The sequence below is a fragment of the Corythoichthys intestinalis genome, chromosome 10 (genome assembly GCF_030265065.1).
Source record: "Corythoichthys intestinalis isolate RoL2023-P3 chromosome 10, ASM3026506v1, whole genome shotgun sequence".
In the NCBI taxonomy this organism is placed as follows: Eukaryota; Metazoa; Chordata; class Actinopteri; order Syngnathiformes; family Syngnathidae; genus Corythoichthys; species Corythoichthys intestinalis.
Window position 1 is genome coordinate 19,086,027 of NC_080404.1, and position 23,592 is coordinate 19,109,618.

General features: G+C 40.0%; 2 protein-coding genes across 11 annotated transcripts in view; one reads left to right on the forward strand and one right to left on the reverse strand.

Annotated features, from left to right (window-relative positions):
• Nucleotides 1–94: 94 nt before the first annotated feature.
• The window catches only part of ntpcr (nucleoside-triphosphatase, cancer-related), a 34,974-nt gene continuing 11,476 nt past the window's right edge, over nucleotides 95–23,592 (forward strand). The window contains exons 1-6 of one of the 4 annotated variants that reach the window (XM_057849187.1): nucleotides 95–183; nucleotides 714–876; nucleotides 957–1,059; nucleotides 5,509–5,718; nucleotides 6,197–6,298; nucleotides 11,760–13,436. In XM_057849187.1, coding sequence (XP_057705170.1) covers nucleotides 150–183; nucleotides 714–876; nucleotides 957–1,059; nucleotides 5,509–5,718; nucleotides 6,197–6,265 — 579 coding nt within the window. In that variant the 5' untranslated portion in view covers nucleotides 95–149 and the 3' untranslated portion in view covers nucleotides 6,266–6,298; nucleotides 11,760–13,436. Of the gene's footprint in view, nucleotides 184–713; nucleotides 877–956; nucleotides 1,060–5,508; nucleotides 5,719–6,196; nucleotides 10,566–11,759; nucleotides 13,437–23,592 lie in introns of those variants that run through there. The other 3 variants (XM_057849185.1, XM_057849184.1, XM_057849188.1) reach the window with 3 other exon arrangements.
• Nucleotides 15,448–23,592, reverse strand: part of LOC130923451 (uncharacterized) — a 32,086-nt gene continuing 23,941 nt past the window's right edge. For 5 of the 7 annotated variants that reach the window (XM_057849174.1, XM_057849172.1, XM_057849178.1 and 2 more), the window contains 11 exons: nucleotides 23,440–23,550; nucleotides 19,527–21,407; nucleotides 19,267–19,371; nucleotides 19,101–19,175; nucleotides 18,924–19,010; nucleotides 18,755–18,846; nucleotides 18,550–18,635; nucleotides 18,406–18,463; nucleotides 18,108–18,319; nucleotides 17,093–17,245; nucleotides 15,448–17,005 (listed from right to left, as the gene is read on the reverse strand). In XM_057849174.1, the coding sequence (XP_057705157.1) occupies nucleotides 16,767–17,005; nucleotides 17,093–17,245; nucleotides 18,108–18,319; nucleotides 18,406–18,463; nucleotides 18,550–18,635; nucleotides 18,755–18,846; nucleotides 18,924–19,010; nucleotides 19,101–19,175; nucleotides 19,267–19,371; nucleotides 19,527–21,407; nucleotides 23,440–23,550 (3,099 nt within the window). In that variant the 3' untranslated portion in view covers nucleotides 15,448–16,766. The remainder of the gene's footprint in view (nucleotides 17,006–17,092; nucleotides 17,246–18,107; nucleotides 18,320–18,405; nucleotides 18,464–18,549; nucleotides 18,636–18,754; nucleotides 18,847–18,923; nucleotides 19,011–19,100; nucleotides 19,176–19,266; nucleotides 19,372–19,526; nucleotides 21,408–23,439; nucleotides 23,551–23,592) is intronic. The other 2 variants (XM_057849173.1, XM_057849175.1) reach the window with 2 other exon arrangements.

Genomic DNA, 23,592 nt, shown 5'->3' on the forward strand with positions numbered 1-23,592 from the left:
CTAATAATATTGATAGAATCCTGCATCCGTCCAATGTGTCTGTAATTTAAATAAAGTACTGCGTGGTGGTGTGGGGGGGGGGGGGGGCCTCTGCGCATGCGCCGGATGTGTTTGCGGAAGTGAGCGGCGTGGCAGGAGGTGGCTACCAAATGATAAGGCACGTTTTTTTGACGGGACCGCCAGGTAACAGGCATAACTCGCTCCACTTTAGAAAGCTTCTGACGAACTACTGACAATATTTAAACAAAACGTTTTGAATGACGCCAAAACAGCCGTTTTTGTCGGATGAGCTTTGGCGACACGTTCAGTATCATGCTGCTAATACATCAGTAAACAAGTTGGCATATTAATGAAAGACGCCTAATTTGTTTAAAAACAAAAAGACTGAACTGAATGATAATAATTTTGCATCAATTTACTCATTGACTAAGTGTCACAGCTGTTCCTGTTTATTTGAAAAACAAGCATGTTCTGTCTTTTGCTAGTCGATTTAATTGTAAATTTAAGTCACTGACAGATGAAAAAAGACATATTTGTCGTTTGATAATTAATGATTCCCCCCTCCTCCGGAAATAATAGTTCTTAGCACTATGGTTAAATGGTCTACTGCTGCACTTTGTGGCAAATTCGTGTTATGTTGCATTTGTAGTTGTCGTTGTATGAATGAATGAATGTTTTATTTGTCAATGAATAAAACAGTAATTTTGCTGAAGGTGTGGGTAAAACCACTTTGGTCCAGAAGGCGTGTGATGCGCTTGTGTCCTCGGGACAGGCAGTGGAAGGCTTTTACACGGAAGAGGTCAGGGTTGGAGGCCGCAGAGTGGGGTTTGATGTGGTCACATTGAATGGAGAAAGAGGCCACCTGTCCAGAATCAGGTAGCCGGAATATCAAACAAGTTGCTCTTTTTTTGATGTTGTCTATGATAACTCCAGGGTTTGTTTATTTTACCCAACAGAGACATAGTGGGGGAGTCTCATGGCAGAAGGGAGTACACAGTTGGACAGTACGTTGTGGATTTACCTTCATTTGAACGCTTGGCCCTCCCACTCTTCAAAAAGGTACACCACACATTGCTGTGCATGTTATAATTACACTTAACAACAGATCATAGACCACTGCTTTTTATTCCTGCCTAACATCATCTAGCCTTTTGATTTTCTTAAAACGGAGGCATAATTGTAAGCCTGTGAATATGTGATTTCCAGAGCAAGGGCGTAGGTTTGATCTTAACATTGGGAAGGACGATATAACAGCAAAAACAACTTGTACAATTTTTGCTGGGGACGGGACATAAAACCAAACAGATTGGGTGAACGGGGGTCAGGGTTACATTTCTCACAAATATGAACCTCATTAATTTATAAACGATCAATGCAAAAATAAATCTGTTTCGACTTAGACTAACTTTCATGTGTATTGGTTCAGGTGATGCACCATTCAATTCAAACATTTGGTTTAAAAAACTAATAAACATTTTGAAAACTTCCAGAATAAATGTCCGGACTTTTTTAGCAAATTTAAATTAACATTAAATTACAATTTGAATATAACTTAAATTATATTAACATACACAACAGATACAAACTTGTTTATGATCTCTCAGCTATCCATGAATAAAAAAAAAAAATTGTTTGTCTTAAGACCACTAAACATTGTCTAAACACTGCCTAAATAAATATATATAACTGAAAAAAATGTCTTAGTCATCGTATAAAAAAAAATTAATAAAAAAATGGAACTTTCCTTCAGGTAAAACACTACAGCTTTTGTCCACAAGCACAGCCAAACTCAACAAAAAAACAAAAACTTTTACCTCCGATTATGATAATGTATGATTATCTGAGAAATGTATTTATAGGCTGCAGATATAAATATTTTTTTCCAAATAATGTAGAAAATAACTAAATCAATACATTTTAAATAATTGCAAGTCATCAGCCAATTAAATGTGGGTTTGAGGGGAAAAAAATGGACCGGCACATTCAGCAAATGAAAGGGGTAAATGTAAGTCTGAACATAACGAAAATAAAGCACTTAATAATGGTAGGATCAATTTTGTCCTTACAACATACACTGCTGGACAAAAGTATTGGCACCCCTGCAATTCTGTCAGATAATGCCAGTTTCCCCCAGAAAATGATTGCAGTTACAAATGCTTTGGTAGTAATATCTTCACTTATTTTGCTTGCAATGAAAAAAACACAAGAGAATGGAAAAAAACAAAGTCATTATCATTTTACACAAAACTCCAAAAATGGGCCCGACAAAAGTATTGGCACCGTTTGAAAAATCATGTAATGCTTCTCTAATTTGTGTAATTAACAGCACCTGTTACTTACCTGTGGCACATAACTGGTGGTGGCAATAACTAAATCACACTTGTAGCCAGTTAAAATTGATTAAAGTTGACTCAACCTCTGTCCTGTGTCATTGTGTGTACCAAATTGAGCATGGAGAAAAGAAAGAAGACCAAAGAACTGCCTGAGGACTTGAGAAGCAAAATTGTAAGATAGCATGGGCAATCTCAAGGCTACAAGTCCATCTCCAAAGACCTGAATGTTCCTGTGTCTACCTTGTGCAGTGTCATCAATAAGTGTTAAGCCCATGGCACTGTTGCTAACCTCCCTAAATGTGGACGGAAAAGAAAAATTGACGAGAGATTTCAAAGAAAGATTGTGCGGATGGTGGATAAAGAACCTCGACTAACATCCAAACAAGTTCAAGCTGTCCTGCAGTCCGAGGGTAAAACAGTGTCAACCCGTACTATCCGTCAGTGTCTGAATGAAAAGGGACTCTATGGTAGGATACCCAGGTAGACTCCACTTCTGACCCAGAGACATAAAAAAGCCAGACGGGAGTTTGCAAAAACTTATCTGAGAAAGCCAAAACGCTTTGGAAGAATGTTCTATGGTCAGATGAGACAAAAGTAGAGCTTTTTGGGAAAAGGCATCAACAAACAGTTTGCAGGAAAAAAATGAGGCCTTCAAAGAAAAGAACACAGTCCCCACAGTCAAACATGGCAGCGGTTCCCTGATGTTTTGGAGTTATTTTGCTGCCTCTGGCACTGGACTGCTTGACCGTGTGCATGGCATTTTGAAGTCTGAAGACTCCCAACAAATTTTGCAGCATAATGTAGGGCCCAGTGTGAGAAAGCTGGGTCTCCCTCAGAGGTCATGGGTCTTCCAGCAGGACAATGACCCAAAACACACTTCAAAAATCACTAGAAAATGGTATGGGAGAAAGCATTGGAGACTTCTAAAGTGGCCAGCAATGAGTCCAGACCTGAATCCCATAGAACACCTGTGGAATAATCTGAAAAAAGCAGTTTGGTGAAGGCACCCTTCAAATTTCAGGGACCTGGAGCATTTGGACAAAGAAGAATGGTCTAAAATTCCAGCAGAGCATTGTTAGAAACTCCGTGACGACGGATACCGGAAGCGGTTATTCGCAGTAATTTTGTGATTTTTGTCTAAAGGTTGTGCTACTAAATATTAGGCTGAGGGTGCCAATACTTTTGTCCGGCCTATTTTTGGAGTTCTGTGTAAAATGAGAATGACTTTTTTTTTTTTTTTTTCATTCTCTTTTGTGTTTTTTCATTGCAAGCAAAATAAATGAAGATATTAATACCAAAGCATTTGTAATTGCAATCATTTTCTGGGAGAAATTGAGCATTATCTGACAGAATTGCAGGGGTGCCAATACTTTTGGCCAGCACTGTATGGGAAGACCATCTAAATTACCGATATAACTCAGCCCATTATATAATGTAAATAAGGTTACTTAAATGTTGGTAGGGACAATTTGAGCATCCTGAAAAGTTGGTAGTGTTATGTCCCTACCATCCCTATGTAAACCTATGCCCCTGTTCCAGAGTGACATTTTTAGTAGCAGCAAAGCTGCCTGGTTGTCACTGACCATGAACATCCTGCTTGTAAAGTAAGCCCAGAGAGCCGCCTACACATAAACTCTGCAGGACGGTGACAATGAGCTGTTTCCCTCTTATTTCGTGTTAATGTCTCTCTGTAATTACAACTACTTTGTGCACTTGAAGACTTATTCACTCATGCTGCTTGCTAACATGATGAGTTTTTCCTCATGTTATACTGAATTCCGTCCATCCGTCCATCCATCCATCCATCCATCCATCCATCCATCCATCCACCCACCCACCCACCCACCCACCCACCCACCCACCCACCCACCCACCCATCCATCCATCCATCCATCCATCCATCCATCCATCCATCCATCCATCCATCCATCCATCCATCCATCCATCCATCCATCCATCCATCCATCCATCCTCTCACACTTACCCGAGGTCGGGACATGGGGACAGCAGCTTCAGCAAGGAGGTGCTGATTCTCATTCCGATCACTTCGCACTTGTCTGCGAACTGCTCCAGTGAGAGTTGGAGATCGCGTCTTGATGAAGCCAACAGAACCACATCATCTGAAAAAAGCAGAGATGCAATACTAAGGCCGTCGAACCGGATCCCCTCAACGCCTAGATATTTGTTCCATATGAACATAATTGGTGACAAAGGACAGCCTTGGTAGAGTCCAACCATCACTGAAAACGAATCCGACTTACTGCCGGTGATTTGGACTAAACTCTGACACTGGTCATACAAGGACGTATCCGCCCGTATCAGGGAGTCTAGTACCCCATACCACTGGCGCAACCAAAAAAGTACTCCCCCAGGGACATGATTAAATGCTTTCTCCATTCCATAAAACAGATATAGACTGCTTGGGCGAACTCCCCATGCCCTTTCAAGTACCCTGCTAAGGATGTAGAACTGGTCCATCGTTCCACGGCCGGCACGAAAAACACACTGCTCCTCCTGAATCTGAGAATCAACCTCCGGATGGACCCTCCCCTCCAGTACCCCCGAATAAATGTTACCAGAAAGGCTAAGGAGTAGTGGTGGGGGAAAAAATCTATATTGCAATAAATTGTTGCGTGATATGTCACAATAAATAATCGACAGACTGACCGCAATTATCAATATTTTATTGTAACACATAATGGATTTAATGGGTCCCTGCCTTCGGCCGCCACTCAGTTCACTGTGCACCTGACCTCTGTGGCACCTCCTACAGGGGTGAGCCCATTGGAAGGGGAGACCCACGTTGCCTTTTCGTACTTTGCCCGGCCAAGCACCATGGTTGGCAAAAGGCGCCTGCCAACAAGCCCCTCCTCCAATACTGCCTTCAGAGGGGGGCCCGGTGACCCGCGTCCGGGAAAGGGAAATGTGTTTCCAATAATGTTTCTCATCATAAGGGGTCTAGTGAGATGTGCTTGGTCTGGTCCCTTACCTAGGACCTGTTTGCCATGGGTGACCCTGCCAGGGGCAAAAGCCCCACACATCATAGCTCTTAGGATCATTGGAGCACGCAAACATCTCTGTGAGAAATCATGGAGGTGTGAAATATTTTTATGATTAATTAATTGTCAATCTGTTAATTTTGATAACCCTGCATTCAATGCTCTCCTGTGTCAAGGTGGGCTCGGATGATGGGACCGGCAAGAAAGTTTTTGTCCTTGATGAGATTGGAAAAATGGAGCTCTTCAGCCAGTCATTCATCAAGGTGGTGAGACAGACATTAGACTGCTCTTCATGCACCATCTTGGGCACCATCCCCATTCCTAAAGGGAAACCGCTTGGCCTGGTGGAAGAGGTGCGGATTAGGAGTGATGTCAGGGTATTCACTGTGAGTACAAGCACAAATATGTTACACTCGCAAGGAAAAGGGTGGGGGAGCAGGCTATGTAGGTCAATTTTAAGAGCTTTTAGTAGCTGTAGGACCATGTTTACACTTTATCTCACAAGGTCTTACGAGACAGCTAGTGTGTTATGTGTTGCAGAGAGCGTTGCCCTGCATTATCCCTCTCCTGTTGCAGGATTAGCAGCAAATCATGTGTGACTGATTGAACAACAAAGGCTTCACTAAAATGTCGAATAATTCATAATGTGGAACTCAGTTATGGATGTTGTTGGGCTATGTACTTATTCAAGGTTACATTAATATGTATGTAGTGCAAGTATGTTTAGGCGTAGGTCACTGCATGAAGAACTATGTAACTCAAACATTGATTAGGTATTTACAACTTTAAAAATGACAATCCTACATTGTATGTTGTGGGTTTAACACTGAATTCCCAGCTAGTAGTATTTTTTTTTCTTCACAGGTGTCAAGGGAAAACAGAAATACCATACTACAAGATATTTTATCAGTACTTCACGAGTGTCTAAAATAACAAAGCTAACACAAGAAAAACAACTCTTAAAAGGTAAAGATGCAATTATATTGAAAAGTGTTTTTTTCTAAAAGTAGTGCAGTATAACAGGGTTGTGACCTGATCACCCAGCTGTTCAATGAGCACACATTCTTCCATGTTTTGCACTGTGCCAGCTCAAAAATGGATTCTGTGCTGAAAAATTAATCGATCACACAGCGTCTTACCTTGTGTTGTCAAAGAACAGTTGTCAAACTATTCATATACATGTGTAATTACCCTTTAGACTTTAAGCAATTAAAGCCAATGTGCCAGATGTCCTTATTAATGTTAAATATACGTACATAAATAATATTTAATATCCAATTAACACACAGTCTGATTTCTAACATTTATGGTTTATTCTGTAGCTAGTAAGAAAAAATAAAGTTTTATTTCCAGTTGTGTTGAAGTTATCACATTTCTTATTACTGGTTACTATAAACTAGTTTTATTCTCATATGTTGCACGTATGATGACAGAAGATAATGTGGTGCAGAACACAAATCATAATTTTGTTTACAGCAGTACTTCACAGGCAAATATGGGAAAAAGTTACCATTGGTCTCCCTTATGTTAAGGCGTGATGAATGTAACCCATGTGTCACTTATGTATTACAGTTACAGAACTTAGAAACATCAATTATGATTACCCATTAATTATAACACGTTAGATCATAGATTGATATAAATTCCACAAGTCAAAATTAACTATGTGATCAACTTAATGTGCCACTAACTTTACTGAATAGTGGTTGCACTAGATACGGAATGGCTTTGTAACCCCACTGAACCCCCAAAATACAGTAAAACTGGGATTTTGTACTTCGGCCTTGATCATTATGTGGTTTCATTCCATATGGTCTCAGATTACTGTTAAGGATAAATATTATTACTGACTTTTAGAGGATTTTGGAGTTATCAGATTGTATTGATGTTGGATTTAGTTTGTTGTCACAGTTTAGAGTTCTAATGGGTAGCATATATGCAAAGTGAGGACTGTAAAATTTTAAGAAATAATCCTCTGTCAACAATGTGTGTGGTGTGTGTTTGTATTAGAGCTGGTACTAAAACATATTTTATTTGCAGATTAGATTCATACGACACAGAACCTTTGTCAGTACACAATGTCCTGGTACACGAGTATTTGAGTACTCTCTTTTGAATGACTGTTTCCAGTTGTTTATCAGAAAGAGAAAAATGTGCACTTTGTGCTGAAATGTTTTTCACCAATTTATAAGCAATACTGTTCTGAAAAAAAATCTATCCTAAAATGGTACTTTAACTTTGGGTCATTTCAGTTTTGGCCAGGAATATATACGTACAGTGGGGAGAACAAGTACTGTATTTGATACACTCACAATGGGAAAACCCATTGGTCTCCCCACTGTATATACATACTGTATGTATATACAGGTAGTCCCCGGTTTACAAACGAGTTCCGTTCCTACACTGGTGATGTAACGCGAATTTCCAAGTAAGTCGGAATTAACCCTTTAAGTACCCCTTAATAAATCAAAATAACTATCCAAAAGTGGCATTATAGGTCATATTAATAAGATAAAGAAAAAAATAAGATACTGTGAGGTATGTTGTGTTAAATGTTTTTATATTCAATGACTATTCAGGCTTTTAAATAAAACTATTCAGGCTTTACTCGAGAGTGAGTCGCCTTGCTGAGAGAACGGAGCTGTGGAAAGAGTAGGGAGGCGAGAAAGTGGGGATATCTTGGCCGCTCAGGTCGCCAGTGGTGCCTCTCAATGCGAGCCAGCCATCCGAACTTAAAAAAACGGATCGGGACTCGCTTGAGGAATCGGCGCTGGGGGGGAAGCAACAACATGAGAACAAGGAAGTTGGAACTGCAGGACGGCGGCAACTGCTGTGGGAAGAGGAGATCCTGACATGACGAACAGCAACAGGAACTATAGGTACTGTTTACGCGACTAAAAAAAAACGACTGGAGACAGAAAGGTGGACGAAACTCTGGCATCGTAAAGTTTAAATCACGTAAATCTACAGTAGCAGGTACTGTATATAAGGTATTTACTCATCTAAACTATAGCTTTCAAAGGCCTTGTTTGAATCAAACAAACTTCCGTCTTGTGTGAGCATTTATTCGGTAGATCGGATTGAAGTTTTACAGTTCTGGTACTTGCCCGGTCACTTCAAAGTGAAGCTAGAGTTTTGACTTATTTTTAATATTGGTTGTGTAACTGACGTAAGCTATCAGGCCAGCTGCAGTGAGAGTAGCCAGCTGTGATGTGCGTCAGACATGCTGCTGCGCCAGCATCTGCTCGGTGGCCACATATGACATGGCTGTCCATTAGCTGGCACTTTAAAGCAGTGTGGCAATGGTGCCGCTTCTCAGCTTCCATTGCAGTATGATAGTTAATGTGTTTTTTTGGGCACAGATTTAACAGGCAATTGGAGTTGAAGCATTCAACAGTGTGGTGAGAGCTGCTGCTCCTGATTGGCAGGTTTTAAAAACGCAGCATGGTAGTAGACGGATTATGTACAAGTGACGCTGACTTTTTGCAGGTTTTTCCACATAAGAGCTGTGTGGATACTTTAGCTGTGCCATTATGCAATGTGGACAAGCAATGATCTAAACAAACTGATCGAAACGCAAAACACTCATCAACATCATCTTTCAGATTTTGTTTAAAAAACAAAAAAAGAAATCACTATTTGTGGAACACTTGTGATTTTTTTTTTCCACCCACATGTGCAGTTTAACATAAGAAAAGCCTCATGGCCTGCCAGGCTTTCAATCACTTGGAGAAACCCTGGAGTTATGTTCATAATTGTTTGTATTCACCACACATTCCTCCTCATCTTATACTCTTTAAATACATTCGAAAACACTCAAGTTCATACATATTGTAGGCCTCAGCTCATCCGCACCTCTAATGCAGTGAAGGAAGAGCTTTTCGGATTTCATTCTTGAGTGTTTTACTAGGTTGAATTGTATTAAATGCATCATTCGTTGTCTCAAAAAGTCATATAAAAAAAAATAATAATAATAATAATAACTGACCGCGTAGTTTTTGAGTAATGGCCATAGCAACACCTTAGCAACGAGGGACGCGCCGCCCTGCCGACCGCTACCTGATGACGTAACTTCCAGGGGGCCTAGCCACCACTCTGAACACGGAAATATAGACCCTACTCACCTACGTCACAAAATGGGCGTGTCGCTGTTTCCGGCCGCCATATTGTACCTCTTTTTTAGACCTATTCTCATTGTTTTCAATTAGTCGAGCAAGTTATAGAACAATTCATGGAAGCCCCGGTGTTATCTGACGCTGTAAACTCATTGGATCCGTTGCATAAAAGGCGTTTCGTGGAAAAGCTTCAGTTTATCCATTCGCCAGATCCGTATTTGATGCCTAAATCGATGTTTTTCGACCCGCTGGCTTCGCCTGACATCTGATATCCTGATATTTACAACTATCTTGTCCACACAAATTAGCCTATTCTCACGAAAGTTTGAAAAACTTCAAGAGCTTGGAGGCTTATAAATGCTACGTTGCTGGTTGGGTGAAACACTTCCTCGTACACGAAAATTCGGCAGGAATCTTGTGCTCGGAAGGTGAGTTACGAAATTTTCAATTCAAAATCTTTTGTTCTTGCTAACATCCACTGTCAAGTCTAATGTATTTCATGTCATTTGTCAATGGAGCTAGGGCTTTTAATGTTTATATGGTTTAGCGATAGCACTCACTACATACATACGTGTATGTTGTCGGCGATTAGCCTAGCAATGATCTTAATTGTGGTTGTCAGCCCAAAACCCTCTAAATATATATTAAATGCATCTTACCAGATATAAAATGACTACTACATAATCTGTGGTAGTCGTTTGGAGCCCAGTTTTCTCGTCGAATTGCAGCAGTCAATCGCGGTCTCCTCTTCGGGTCTCTCGGAATACGGTAAAAATTCAAGTCTCTCCGTCTATCTTCTCTGTTTTTGCAACCGACCGCCACACACGACTTCACCATTTTGATTGTTTAATGTTAACGAGCAGAAAAACACGCCATAATAGGAGGAATTTACGAAGCGCTAATGCATTAACATGACTAGTATCCGGACAACATGGCACGGGGGCGTGGCTGTGACGTCACGTGAGTAGGGTCTATAGCACCACGCTATCCTCACCATCTATTGCAAACATTTTCTGGGTTTTAGACACGAGATTTGTCATGCCATCTTGATGTGTAGCAATGAATTGCTCATAGGAAGACTCGAGACTCTCTGGCCATGTCCACACAAAGCAGTTTTTTTTTTTTTTTTTTTTTTTTTTTTTTAAACGAGGATTCTGTCCTAATACGTCGGGGAAAAATAATTGCTTTCACAGCTGCATGTTTGTGTAAAAAAAAAAAAAAAAACTTCCACAGCCAAACGCTTTCATTCATTTTTAAGTACATTCAAAACAATAAAATAACTGTCCAAAATACCCATTATTCAATAAGAAGCAAAGCAAGAGTTTGTAAAAAAAAAAAAAAGAAAGACAAAAAAAAAAAAAAGCAAGCAAAAAAGCGCCTATTTAATATACTCTAAATGTAAAAATTGGTCTCATGTGTGACGTGAGGACAAAATTTGTCGCAGCCAGTGACGTAAATCTTCGGTTATCAGTGTCCACATGATGGAGCCACAAAAGCAGAATTCGCAAATCTTCACCTTCCCCGACGTTTTAAAGAACCCTGGTTTAAATCTGCGTGCACGTGTGGATGATAAGTCAAACCATAGAAAAATATCTTCTTTTTCCAAATACCCTGCTACGTGTGGAGTCTGTGGACATGACCTATGAGTGGTCCAAAAAAACTTCTGCAAAGGTTTGGACCGTTTTTGTGAGCATGCATACAGGTCCCAAATTGGCTCATTGCTTGCATTATTTCAGTGACGACAGCTTTGAAAACCTACAACAATGCAACCTTGGTTTTACGAAGACGTAAGTAGACGCTTACTGGCTTTTCTGATTCTAAAATTTGATGCACTTCTGTTGATAAACGAGGGGAAACCCTACTGCCTGTTTGATGAAGTGCAACATTTTTTGTTGATGCTGTTGGCCTGTCATAAGTAGACAGGTTTGCTGACAGGTCGTCTACTCATGTGATTTTATTTCTATATCAATAGGTATAATGTAAATTCAAATGTCCCCAGCACCAAATAGATCCTTGGCCAGTTATTTATGGCCTGTCACAGGGTAAATATAAAGCCTATGTATAAAACAATCCACCTGCCAGGCCCTGATGTACCAAATACATCTCAATAAAACAATGACTATTGTACTACAGCATCAACATCAAGCTCTGCCTATTTGAAGAGGGAACAATAGCGTCAAATAGATGCTGCTTTAACTGGGGCATTATTATTTGATCACCAAGAAATTATTATTAAGAATTATTAAATTAAAATTAGGATTCATCCTATATTTTCATGCTGCTATGATTTTCCCCCCCCTTTTTTTTTTCAGGATGAAAAAAGCATTGCCAGTCAGTCGCCACCCAGTTTCCCAAAATCAAGAGGGAGTGGGTCAAGTCATATGATGACCCAAGTAATGCGGTTTCCAGCGATGACGACGGAAGAGATCCTGAGGCCTGCCAGATGCTGAATTTCTTCCGTCTGCGCCATCAGATGACGATGACTTAGGAGAAATAAATATAGCAAATTTTGATGAAATCATAAACTAGTCATATATACAGCATACATTTTTAAAAGAAAAATCTAGTTACCTTCATATTTTAATAATTATAATGATTTATCTTTGTATAGAGAAGACACTTAATGCTACAGAAAAGAGTATTTTTTCCCACTCTAAACTGCTTCTCAGTCTTTTGCCATTATCATTTTTCAATGTTGCGCTAGTCCGTTGCTATCCTATCTTTGTGTTGCTTACTAAGTTTATGTTCTTTGATGTGTGCCATTGTTTGCTTGGTATAACTTGGCTTTCTATGTTGTGTCACAATCTGACAGTGAAAGCTGATGCTGATTCAACATAAATCTGCTGGTATTATTATTGTGGCCTAATGAATATTGTTTCAGAATATAATATAATTACAATATAGTATATACCAATATAATACAATAATCAGTCAACGAAATAAGTCAATGTTGTTTACAATTTATGGTTTTATTTTTTTTAATGTAATTCATGCCCCTGTCAGTGCTTCAGCCTCCTCAACGTTGGCTCTCATGTCTGGGATGTCCTGACGACACAGGCATTCTCTTGGCAGGGTAATTACTTGAAGGTTTACAGCAACACCTGGAAATGAAATTGTTTTGTCATTTATTTTGAAGAATCAATACCATGAATCATTTATTTAGCCACATTTGGGCTAGCTTTAGCATATTTAGATGGGTAGGAGCTGTCCCATAACCTAATATCCAGTTTCAGCTATGTGGAGAGCATGGAAAATATATACAACCATGTAATCGCATTCTCTCAAATAGAAAAATTATAATGCTGGACATAGGCTTACCACTCTCCCGTTCGTGAAGTGTCGAGCTGTCAAATGGTGTCATGACGACGTCTGCTGTGTCAAGTAAGTCGTCGTCATTTGACTCCTCAGGTTCAAACATGTAGGGATTAATTGTAGATCATCTTTCCTGGAAGCCTTTGCCATCGATAGCGTCACGAAAGAGCGATCCTGAATGGTTACCTTTGGTGGAAATATCACTGTTGTCGTTTTTGCTGCTATGCTAGCTTTGGGAACTTCAGGGTTTGGGAAGGGACAATTAATGGAGTACAAAAAAAAACGCAAATTATTCTTGCAATTACAAATTTATAATGACATGGTTGTTTTGACGAAAGTTTAAATTAGTAAAATTACACCAAAATCTGAAAAGCTCTACAGCTACCCTTTAAGTGTGGGCATGTAATACATGCCCTTTCATTACTGTAAATACAATTTGACCATTGTGTAACATTTGTAAATGGATCCATTTTTAGTTCATTAATGTTTCTTGAGCCTAGGCGGTAGAGTGTTAGAAGCCACACACAATGGCTTTGAATGGGTATACGGATAATACATATGCTTGTGTCAGATATATACATTTGCACCAAGGCATGGGACAGATGTGTGTCTGGCTTTCTGCTTCATTTATCCCTTCACACAGAAATTCAAGGAGCTTACAGACAATCTAGGACAAAAGAGGGCTTGCTGAGAGGAAGTATTGGGGGTTGGTGGGGGGGGGGGGGTGCTGAAGATATTACTGGCTAGATATTTATGTTGGTGTGATAGCAGCAATAGTCAGTTGCAAAATGATTTTTTTGGGGTTAAATATCAACTTAAATAATTTCGCAGGTGTCTTAATGAGAGGTCTCTCACAGTTTTTTCATTAGTATATAATGAGTATAAAGAATACAGCGAACTATTTATCACACTGTGGTTGAAAACGCCATTTAAGTCAGTTTTTCTGTCTCATGCAAAAAACAAGTCTGACCTTCGCAGTTTTGGGAAAATGTATTTTCTCCGCAAGCTACTGTACCTCATCATTCAGTTCACAAATTTTAAAATGACCCAGTTCAGTTCATATTTCTTTTACTAACACTGTTGAACTGAAGATTATCCAAAGACTTAAATGACAGTACTCCAGCACTATTCCATGCTGCTACCCATCTTCATGATTCCTAAACCACTCTATTACATCATCTAAACTGGCTCACCCCCAGGGTTGTGGCAAGGGGTGTGTTTAAGGTTGACTCTCAAACCTTTTAAGTTTGAGTTCAAAGCTGAGCGTGAAATTGTACTTCCCCTCATAATTCATAAAATGTTTTCTTGAAACAAGCAGTTATTTACATGTGCACATAAATGATGGTTCTCTTCACTAGAAGAGGCCCGAGGACATACATCACCTGCCACACTAGCTTGTAGAAGAGGTATGCAAAAATTTCTTGTACCCCTGAGCTTTAAATCCAGGGACAAGTGGTGGTGACACAGCGACAGAGTGTTGTAATGTCAGCGAAGGGGAGGGAAAAAGCCCTTGCAGTGGTGACTAATGCAATGGAAGCTGTCAGCAGATGACGTAGAGGTCAAAGTTCACAGGATCAGGGGCGAGTCGATCAATCGATAGGCTTTTGTCCCTCTGGGCTACTGAGGATTTTGCCGTCATTTAAAACTTGATGCACTGACAAGAGGTGCCAAATTGTCCTCTTTGTGAGTCTCTTCTTGTTCTCGAACCCCAGCATGTACCTCTCAACATTCTCAAATTCAGAAGTCTTTTTTTTTTTTTTTTTTTTTTTTTTTAAACCAATTCTCGGTTGGTCAATGAAAACTACACTTTGTTGAAAGTCTTCTCAAAAGAATGAAAGCTGCAAATGTGTGCACCAACTCTGTATTCAACTTTTTTACCCAGTTGATTTTTAGCTCAATATCCAATCAGTATTTTGCTCATGGTGTGTACATGTTGTAAGTTCACTTTTTTGAAAGTACATGGTTGTGACACATGAACAGTGTGTGCATGAAACAAACTGCTTTGTGAGTCATACTGCTGTCAGCTCTGTCAGAGACTTGATAATGGTTCACAGATTGCTGACCAGCAATGATGAATGCTTCTGTGAGATGAAATTGACATATTTGGACCCCCTCAACACCATTTACAGTGGCGGCTATGTGCATTGCACATGTACACTATCTATACCGTATTTTCACGACTATAGAGCGCACTTATAAGTCTCACGTTTTCTCCAGAATGGGCACCTAATGTGTGCGTTGAATTTAAAAAATCTGTAGATGTTGCTGTGTGACTTCGATGAACTCTTCACTTGACTGACAAACACATTTTCTGTCAACACGTTGGATATATTAGGCAAAATGCAGACGTAACTGACGACGACATGCGGACGTGAAAGAGGCAAGGCGTGGCCGGAATCATTGTGAAGGCCAATCAAAAGGGGTGGCTGGCAATTAATGAGTTGTGAGTTTTTTCTTTTTTAACGTTATTCACAATAATACAAATATAAATGCGGTATTCAAAAAAAGGAGTGAACAGTTCACACACATTCAGTAAAAAGTTAAAAGGTTTGGTGTTGCTTTTTTTTTTTTTTTTTTTTTTTTTTAAATTGTTTTCAATATATGCTGTATACCTCACAAAGTCCCTTGGTCCCAAGTGAGGCGTACATAAAGAGACCGGATGTTTTTTTTCCAGGCGTCACCGTCCCTGCTGATCTGTGATCAGCCCATCTCACAGCCACTGTGAAAAAAACAATTGCAGCGAACAAGCTATTTCTATAATTAATTTGTAGAACCAGTGTTTTTTGTAAATGTTAGATTGCCCCTTGCCAATTTGAATAGTACAAAAATGACAAATCTGTAATGATGACATAGTTCCATCTTTATTTGTGAAAAAGGATGCAAATGATTTTGTTGATTAAAAACAGAACTACATAATAATTTCTGTAATTTTATTAAAACTCGCTGTTAAAAAAACACAATCAGTATCAAACTGCAGGTTTCTGTGTTTTAAAAAAATTAATTAGATGCAGAATACACAGGAGGAACACAATTATGGGGACACTACCGAAATGAATTTACTGTGTTATTGCTTTGCTATGCAAATGTAATGCTTTGTATGCACACTGATAACATACAGACTACACATCCATTTTCTTTGCTTGACCCTATCACAGTTGACTTTGGATGATACTTTTGATTGGTCGCCAGCTAATAGGGCACTTTACAATAAACCAATCAAGCTTCATTATAGACCATTTAGAACAGTGATCAACATTGTTTTTGAAACTTTTATAGCCACTTCTGAGATTTAGCCAAATTACCTTAACTCATTGGTGGCCATTGATAGCAATAGATGTCCAAGTCATTTAAACTGACAGGGCTGGTTTTAAATGCTCATGTTTCAATGCCATTGACAGTGCTAGACGTCGAATCCATCGATGCGAGCCCTCCCAGTCAAAATGGATCGGATGTCTAGCACCATCAATGGCAAACATGGAGTTATTATTAACACTCAGTGCAAATCCTGTGGAGAAGCTGATCTTGTTAAGAATTTCTCTCAAAATGATCAACACATTTAAAAAAAGGAAATATCCATGTGTAACTGATTTGTATAAAACACTGCAAATGTTTCGATATTCAAATGATCACTTCTACAACATTCCTAATAAATCATAGTCATCTTCACTAGTGAAAAAGTTCAACAACAGGCCATGTCGGTGACCCCCATTTTAGTCCTCAATGAAGCAATATGCATGTTTCACTTCAGAGAAAGCCTACGCATGTGCAGAAACAACACGCAAAGTCCACCATTAACTGTGCCACCCCAAACAAATAACAAACGTGTAAATTTAAGACAAATGGTGAAATAATTTCAAATGACATATCACACACAGTATTAAAATACATACTCCAAAACAACCTGTAACACATTCAAATAAAATTGGGAGCAAATCAATATAAATATAGTCAGTAGTAGATAGTACTAATGAAAACGTGCACTGCACATTAGACAGTCTGGTGAAAAGTCACAAGTCCTTTTTGCCAAAGAATTTCATAAAGACGGATTTGCTGCGAGGCGGACTCGGGCTGTTGCAGCTCGTTGAAGAGCAAGCGTCCTTCTGCCATCCCGCAACCGTCACCGATGGAGCGTCATAGGTTTTACTGTCCGATAACTTGTCTCCCAGCACCAGTGTCACACTGTAGTTAGACGCTTTCTCCGGGCCTCCACTGGTCTGCTGCGTGGGCTTGATCCTCTGATAGGTTGCTAGGTGATGACACAAACCGTGAAGAGTCAAGACACACACAGCCGATTCATTAACAAGATCATTGGGGTTAACAGGTGTAAACTAACCAGACGTGAATGAGTGGGAGCGAGGTTTGCTGCTCATTCTGTCTGGATTGCTGCATGGGGACGACCAGTGGGAGACGGTGGTGTTTTCTCCGATTGGTTCCTGAAATCTGTCAGTCACCACTTGCTTACAGCTGCTGCTGCAATCATCACCACCTATGGAAGAACGAGCAACAAATAGAAAAGACCCATATAAAGCGAATCTGCTCAAATCCTATTAAATGATCTCTACAGAGTATGATATTTTGTGTACAATAAATTTGAATTGAAGTAATTTTCCTCAGTAGTTTACAGTAATAATTCATATACTTTTACGAATAAAATCTCCCTCCTCTGTAATTAACTTTTGGTCCAACCCGTGCCATTATTTTAATAATTCAATATGTTGGTGCCAAGAAAACCAAGTACTGTAAATACTAGTATGATTGAGGTTTCACTGATGTAAAAAGTTGGAAAACACTGAACTAAAATCAGATAGAGCAAGTACAGATTGGCGGTAAAACAATACATGGGCTCCCCCTAGCGGTAGACATTATACCTGGCGTGGCAAGACAATTATCATATCTAAAATACAACAAAAACTGGATTATCCACTTAATGTATTAAAGGAACAGCTGTTTGAAACGATAAGGAGAAAGCTTGTGCACAGCCTTATTAACATCCCCAGCCCACCAAAAAATGCAACATGAAGCACATTTTTAGAGCATTTGCTCAGGTACACACACACACACAGAGTTTTAAACTAATACATTAAATATTGTCACTGAGATGCTTAGTTCATAGTTGTGGGCAGTCCTGTTGTAAATCATTAGACAAAGAGGGAGTTGTTTAGATTTAGCTAAGATTGTTATTATGTGGGTCTACGACAACAATGACTGCGATGCAGTGCAATTTCAATATTCCAGATTTAAACCCTATCACGGATACATAAAGTCATTCATAAATAAAGGACTCACTGTCCAATACCTGTAAAGTTGAGTGTACAGATTGCTGTCTATGAAAGAGAAAACAGCCTTACTGCAGGAGTGTCCATATGTGGATGACATGGTCAAACCTTCCTCCAAACATCTTAAATGACTCTGTGACAAGCGTGTGAACTCTCTGGAGGGGACAAGCATCTCCTCAGATCTGTTCGGGGGTTTCCGTCTTGGAAACGTAGAAGTGGCATCATGCTGGGAGGAGCAGTAGCATTTGGTCAGGCCATGGCAGCCTGAGCACAGAGGGGGGCTTCTGTTGGGGCGGATAGATGTTTTCTTTCCATTACAGAGTATTAGTTTAAGAACAGGAGTGTGAGGTTTGACAGGATGTTTTCTTACACGAAAATGGGGATGCTGTGTTCTACTGTGGAGCTTGATAGCAATGACTGACTTGCACCTTTTGGGACATGACGAAATATTAGATTATGTTGTAATCTCAATGAAAAATGTCCACTTTATATAGCCTAGACTATTCTTTCTCACCTATGTTGGCTTGTATTTTGGACATCCATTTATTCATCATAATGCGTGAGGAAGCATTGAATAGATATTCTGAGCCATCGCGCAACCTAGAGACCACAATTTTTTAAAAAAAAAAAAAAAGAAAAGAAGGAAAAAAAGTTAAGACCAATGTCAATACTTTTTTTAATTGTTCATGATTGTTATTCATGATGCTTTACATTTTTACCTCAAGCGAAAGCAGTTAGGTTTCTTGGTATACTCTGGTGCAGATAAACACTCCGCTCCAGTAAGGTTCAACGGCAGGCCACATGCAGAACTCTGCAAGACAGCACAGGCTGACCACCGCTCACCGCATATGACTGTTTCAATTATTCAAGGATACTACACTCACTTACCCTCAGTGTTTCCTTTCTATCCTGGTAGAAGCACAAGGTGTGTCGATATAAGACAGTTTGGTACGAATTCCAGCCTCTGGAGGCAGCCTGTGGAAATAAGATAAGAGCCTACTGCTGACCAGGGACTTTACTCTTGCTGACCGTGCTGCCTTAAACAAGAAATGGAACGTTTCATACTTTCTTTCCACCAAGTTGCAGCTTTTGCTTCCTCTCGAGGGTTCCTTCCATAGATTGCAACTCAAGATTGCCATCCTAAAAATGGGGTTATGAAATAATTCAGGTTCTTCCTTGCTTTCAATCAAAACAGCCTCATATCTGATTGCAAAGATGCTTTCAATCTCACCATAGTACCACAGTGCCCACTTGTGGCCGTTAAGGCTTCCTGCATATCCAGGGTTTCTGGTTTTCGAGCATCCTTTTTTGTGCAACAGAAGTCATCTGACTGGTACTGTTAATAAACAGATAGTCACTCATAGAGAATTTGTTTCTACTATTGGGTAGCATAACATAATTTTTTAAAGACACAATAACAGGACTTGTTTTTTTCTTGAAACGGTGTATTTTTAAAGAATGTCATTCATAATTTATTGAAATGGACCTCACCTTTGAACAAGCTGTGTGCTCATCTATCTTCTCCCCACTTTTTGAGTCTTCCTCATCCTCTTCCTCCTGTCTGTATTGGTAAATGTATTTATGATTGTCAACAACATCTGGGAGCCTCAACTGATCTGCGGCAGTTTCATTCACACCCATTAAGGTCCGGCCAAGTTGGTCTCGATTTGGTAATGCTGCCCAGGACCTTCTGTCTCTTATGGTCTGCAGTGGGCTTTGAGGACTCTGCTCCAGGATGTTAAATGGCAGCCTGAAGTCAGCTACAAAGAGGTTTGGTTCTGAGACAGTGGCGAGGTTTCGATAGCGTATAGCGGGCCCTTTATTGGGGGAGGATGTGGAAACGGGATCGCCCGAATGATCCGATGATGTGGACTCTTCCTGATTTGGCTGGTACATGATATCAGAAGAGATACTCTGTCTGAAGTTAGGAGTTTTGTTCCAGATACCCTCCAGTTCTTCTTCTTCCTCCTCAAACTGTTGATGGTTGAGCTGAACGGGTTCTTGTTGTGAGTCTTTGCTGGTTTTTGATGCGCCCTCATTGTCTGTCACCTTTATGCAGTCAATACGTCCGACGTGAAGTGACATAAGCTTTCCTACCATTCCTGTAATCTGGGGGTTATCTGGACAAGATGCCTCAGAACAGAGTTTGATGCTGCTGGAGCTGGAGATGCCTGAGTCCACAGAGTCCTGACGAAGATTCACAGTTGACTTGAGATTGACAACCTTGTGAGAAGCTTGGTGCAGAGACTGTTTCTCATCATTTTCACCTTGCATCATTCCACTTTTATGGTATTTGTGTCCATTGAGGTCCCGAATAAGTGTATGAATATTTGGGCACTGGTGTTTATGAGCTGCAGTAGTGGATACTGTGGCTTGATTCACATAAATAGGGGCTTGAGATATCTTGCGGCTGTCATCGTTCGCAGTTTTATGTCCGGATGACATTTCATCCCAATCCTGTTCTGCATCATTTTGCAGGTTGAACTGCCTTGTGCATAAATCGTTACATGGTACCATCTGATCCTCGTCATTTTCTGGGGCAGGTGATGTGTTGGAATTTCTGTCATTATCAGGCAAATCTTTCACAAAAACTGTAGAGGACTGTGTCTTAGAGTTGTTTTCGGTTCTGCTGGCTGCATTGCCCAGTGAGAGTCGAGATTGTTTGAATGAGCTCAATGCTGTGTGCCGCTGGAAGTTTGGATCTGGATCAGTCCCAGTCGTCTTATTGGATTCCCGAGGAGCTATAGTAATTATTTCTTGAATCTTAGGGATGAGAGTTATGTCCTTCGGTAAGTCAAAGCTCAACACGGAACCCAAAGAAAGCAGTCTGTGTTGGCCTCTCCCTTGGATGGAGGTGTTTGGCCTTTCGGAAACAGCGTATGGTGTAATAGCATCCTCTTGAGTGCACTCTAATTCAATGTCTTTCAATAAGGGATTTGGTTGGTCGACCACCGTGTCAACTCCCTCCCCGCACTGTGGCAATTTTTTTTTTCTTCGACCCTCTTTGAGTGGCCAGGTACGAGTGTCATAGGTGACTGTCTCACAGGCATAAAGAGGCTCATCGGTTTCACTGTCAACCCCCATGACTTTCTGAATGGTATGTCTTCGAGTGTCTCTCTTTCTCTTTCGTTTCTTACCCATTCTCTTAAGACTGCTGAAGATGGAGCCGTTGACATTCATTATCCCATTTAAAGGGTGGAAGGATACACCGGTCAGAGGTGCTTGCCCAGTGGAGGATGGTGAGGAGGAGGTTGTCGAGGATGAAGGGCAGGCTGAGGATGTCAAGCGACTCTTTTGTCGTGGGGGAGTGATACTTTCATACACTGGGGCCACAGTCGAGCTGTTATCCTTGATGTGCAAGTAAGTACTCACCTGTAAAAAGAGAAAAGGTGACACAGAAGAAAAGAATAGAGTCATCCATTATTAGAGCAATTTATTTATTTATTAATTTAAATCAGAATCTTAAATTGCTCGACCTAATGACATTTATTCCCGGAGTAATGTTTGTCCTGCCATTTTTCATTCAGCAAAGAGCACATTTTATGTCTTATGCATTTATACAAATGAACAAAATATGTGGAATTAGTAATATTTGAATGGATAGTTCAGAACATTATTTCTACATGCTTCATATTATCATGCATATCATGAAGTGAAAGGAGGAGAAAGGTGACATCTGACATCTGTAAGTTATACTTGTTTTGTGTCCTTTAAAGCAGTAAAAAAAAAAAAAAGTCGAACTTTGACCAGTTTTATTTTCTTCTCACTTGACAGAAATAAAGTGTTGAAAATTGCTTGCTCTTTTTCACAATGTGATGTTATTCACTCAATAAACATACTGTTTTGCTGCTACCCTGAAAAGTGATGCATTAGAGCAGACATGTCCAAAGTCCGGCCCGAGGGCCAAATGCGGCCTGTGGTCAAATTTCATCCGGCCCCTAGCCTCTGTCATAAAATCAATAACGTTTGGCCCGCACACAGACTTAATAAATTGGTCAACAGTACTGCTACCAGCATATGAAGTAGCTCACACACTAAATGCTGCTCCTCCTTTACCCACTAAAAGGCAGCAGTACTCTAAACAACATTACTCCGTGTTACCCTTTACTTCCAATTTTCTAAAATGGCGACAATCAACAAAAAAAAAAAAAAAGTTGACTGCGACGGCCACGCTTCAAGGATAGGTGGAAATTGGATTATTTCTTCACTAAAATACGCAACTGTGTCTGCCTCATTTGCAAAGAGACAGCCACTCTTTTTAAAGAGTTCAATGTGGGGCGATGTTACCAAACAAGACACGCTGACATGTACGAAAAGATTACAGGGAACATATGCAGCGAGAAATTGAAGCACCTTGAAGCTAGTTTAATTTCACAGCAGCAATATTTCGCAAGAGCCCGAGAGTCGAAAGAGAACGCCACAAAGGCTAGTTGCGAGATTGTTGAAATTATTAATTTAAAAAACTACTAAAGCAAATGTGACACACAGAAGGGCTTGCTAAAATTTGCTTAAATATGAATATTGTTCTACGTAAAGGACGTCAGCCAAGGTCAGCCCCCCACATTTTTACCACACCAAATCTGGCCCCCTTTGCAAAAAGTTTGGACACCCCTGCATTAGATATTCCTGCCCAAAGCCAGCGTAAGGTAATTAGTGACGCCGCATAAATCAAAAATTACTGCCCTGGAGCTACAAACAATATCTGGGTATGGACATCAGGCACTGTGGAGAAAAAAATAATAACAACTAAATAATGAGTCTGAGAGGAAAGTAAACTACTTTGAAGCCGTAGTTAAGGCTGAAAAAGATAGCTAAAGCAATACAGTAGGAAAACTACTGTATTTACAGTAACCTGTGTTCAATACATAATCTGTCAGCACTTCACCATCCATGCTTCGTACAAAGTGGAGCTACAAGAAATTTGTTGGTAAAATGACAACCATCTAAACATAAAATATGTCGTGCAACTTCTAATGTACTGCATGATAAAAGTAGCACATCTTCATTGACCTCTGTAATAATATTTCTCCTTTAATGTGCATCGTCAGAGCCGAATTTATTGCGACGAGGGGTTGTTTGCATTTATGATATCTGTGAGAGAAAATTCAGAGTATTAGCAATAAAATCATCACACCTTTCAAATAGCCACATGACTTCTAACCAAACAAAGAGTTGTGCGATAATGGATTTTAATGCTAAGTTAATATGATGTTTTTTGGACTTCAAATATTTTTTTCTTGGTGTCAAATCCCTTTGCATGGAAAATTGATCACAACACAGGCAAGCTGCAGGACCATCTGCACCTTATATGGTTTAAAAGCCACAGTAAATACTACACACAGCATGCAGTTCCAACACACTTAAAGGCGCAGCATGCATCGTCAATTCACACCCTGCAATTTACCTCGTTTGCACTCTGCCGATAAATCTTTTTCTTTCGCTTTAAACTACCCAAAGTATTTTCCAAAAGCCCCTGGCAGCGCTTCCAAAAGTTTTTACAGGCAGGCACAGTAGGCTAAAGGAGAAAGTGAGGGAAAAGACACATACATACTGTATA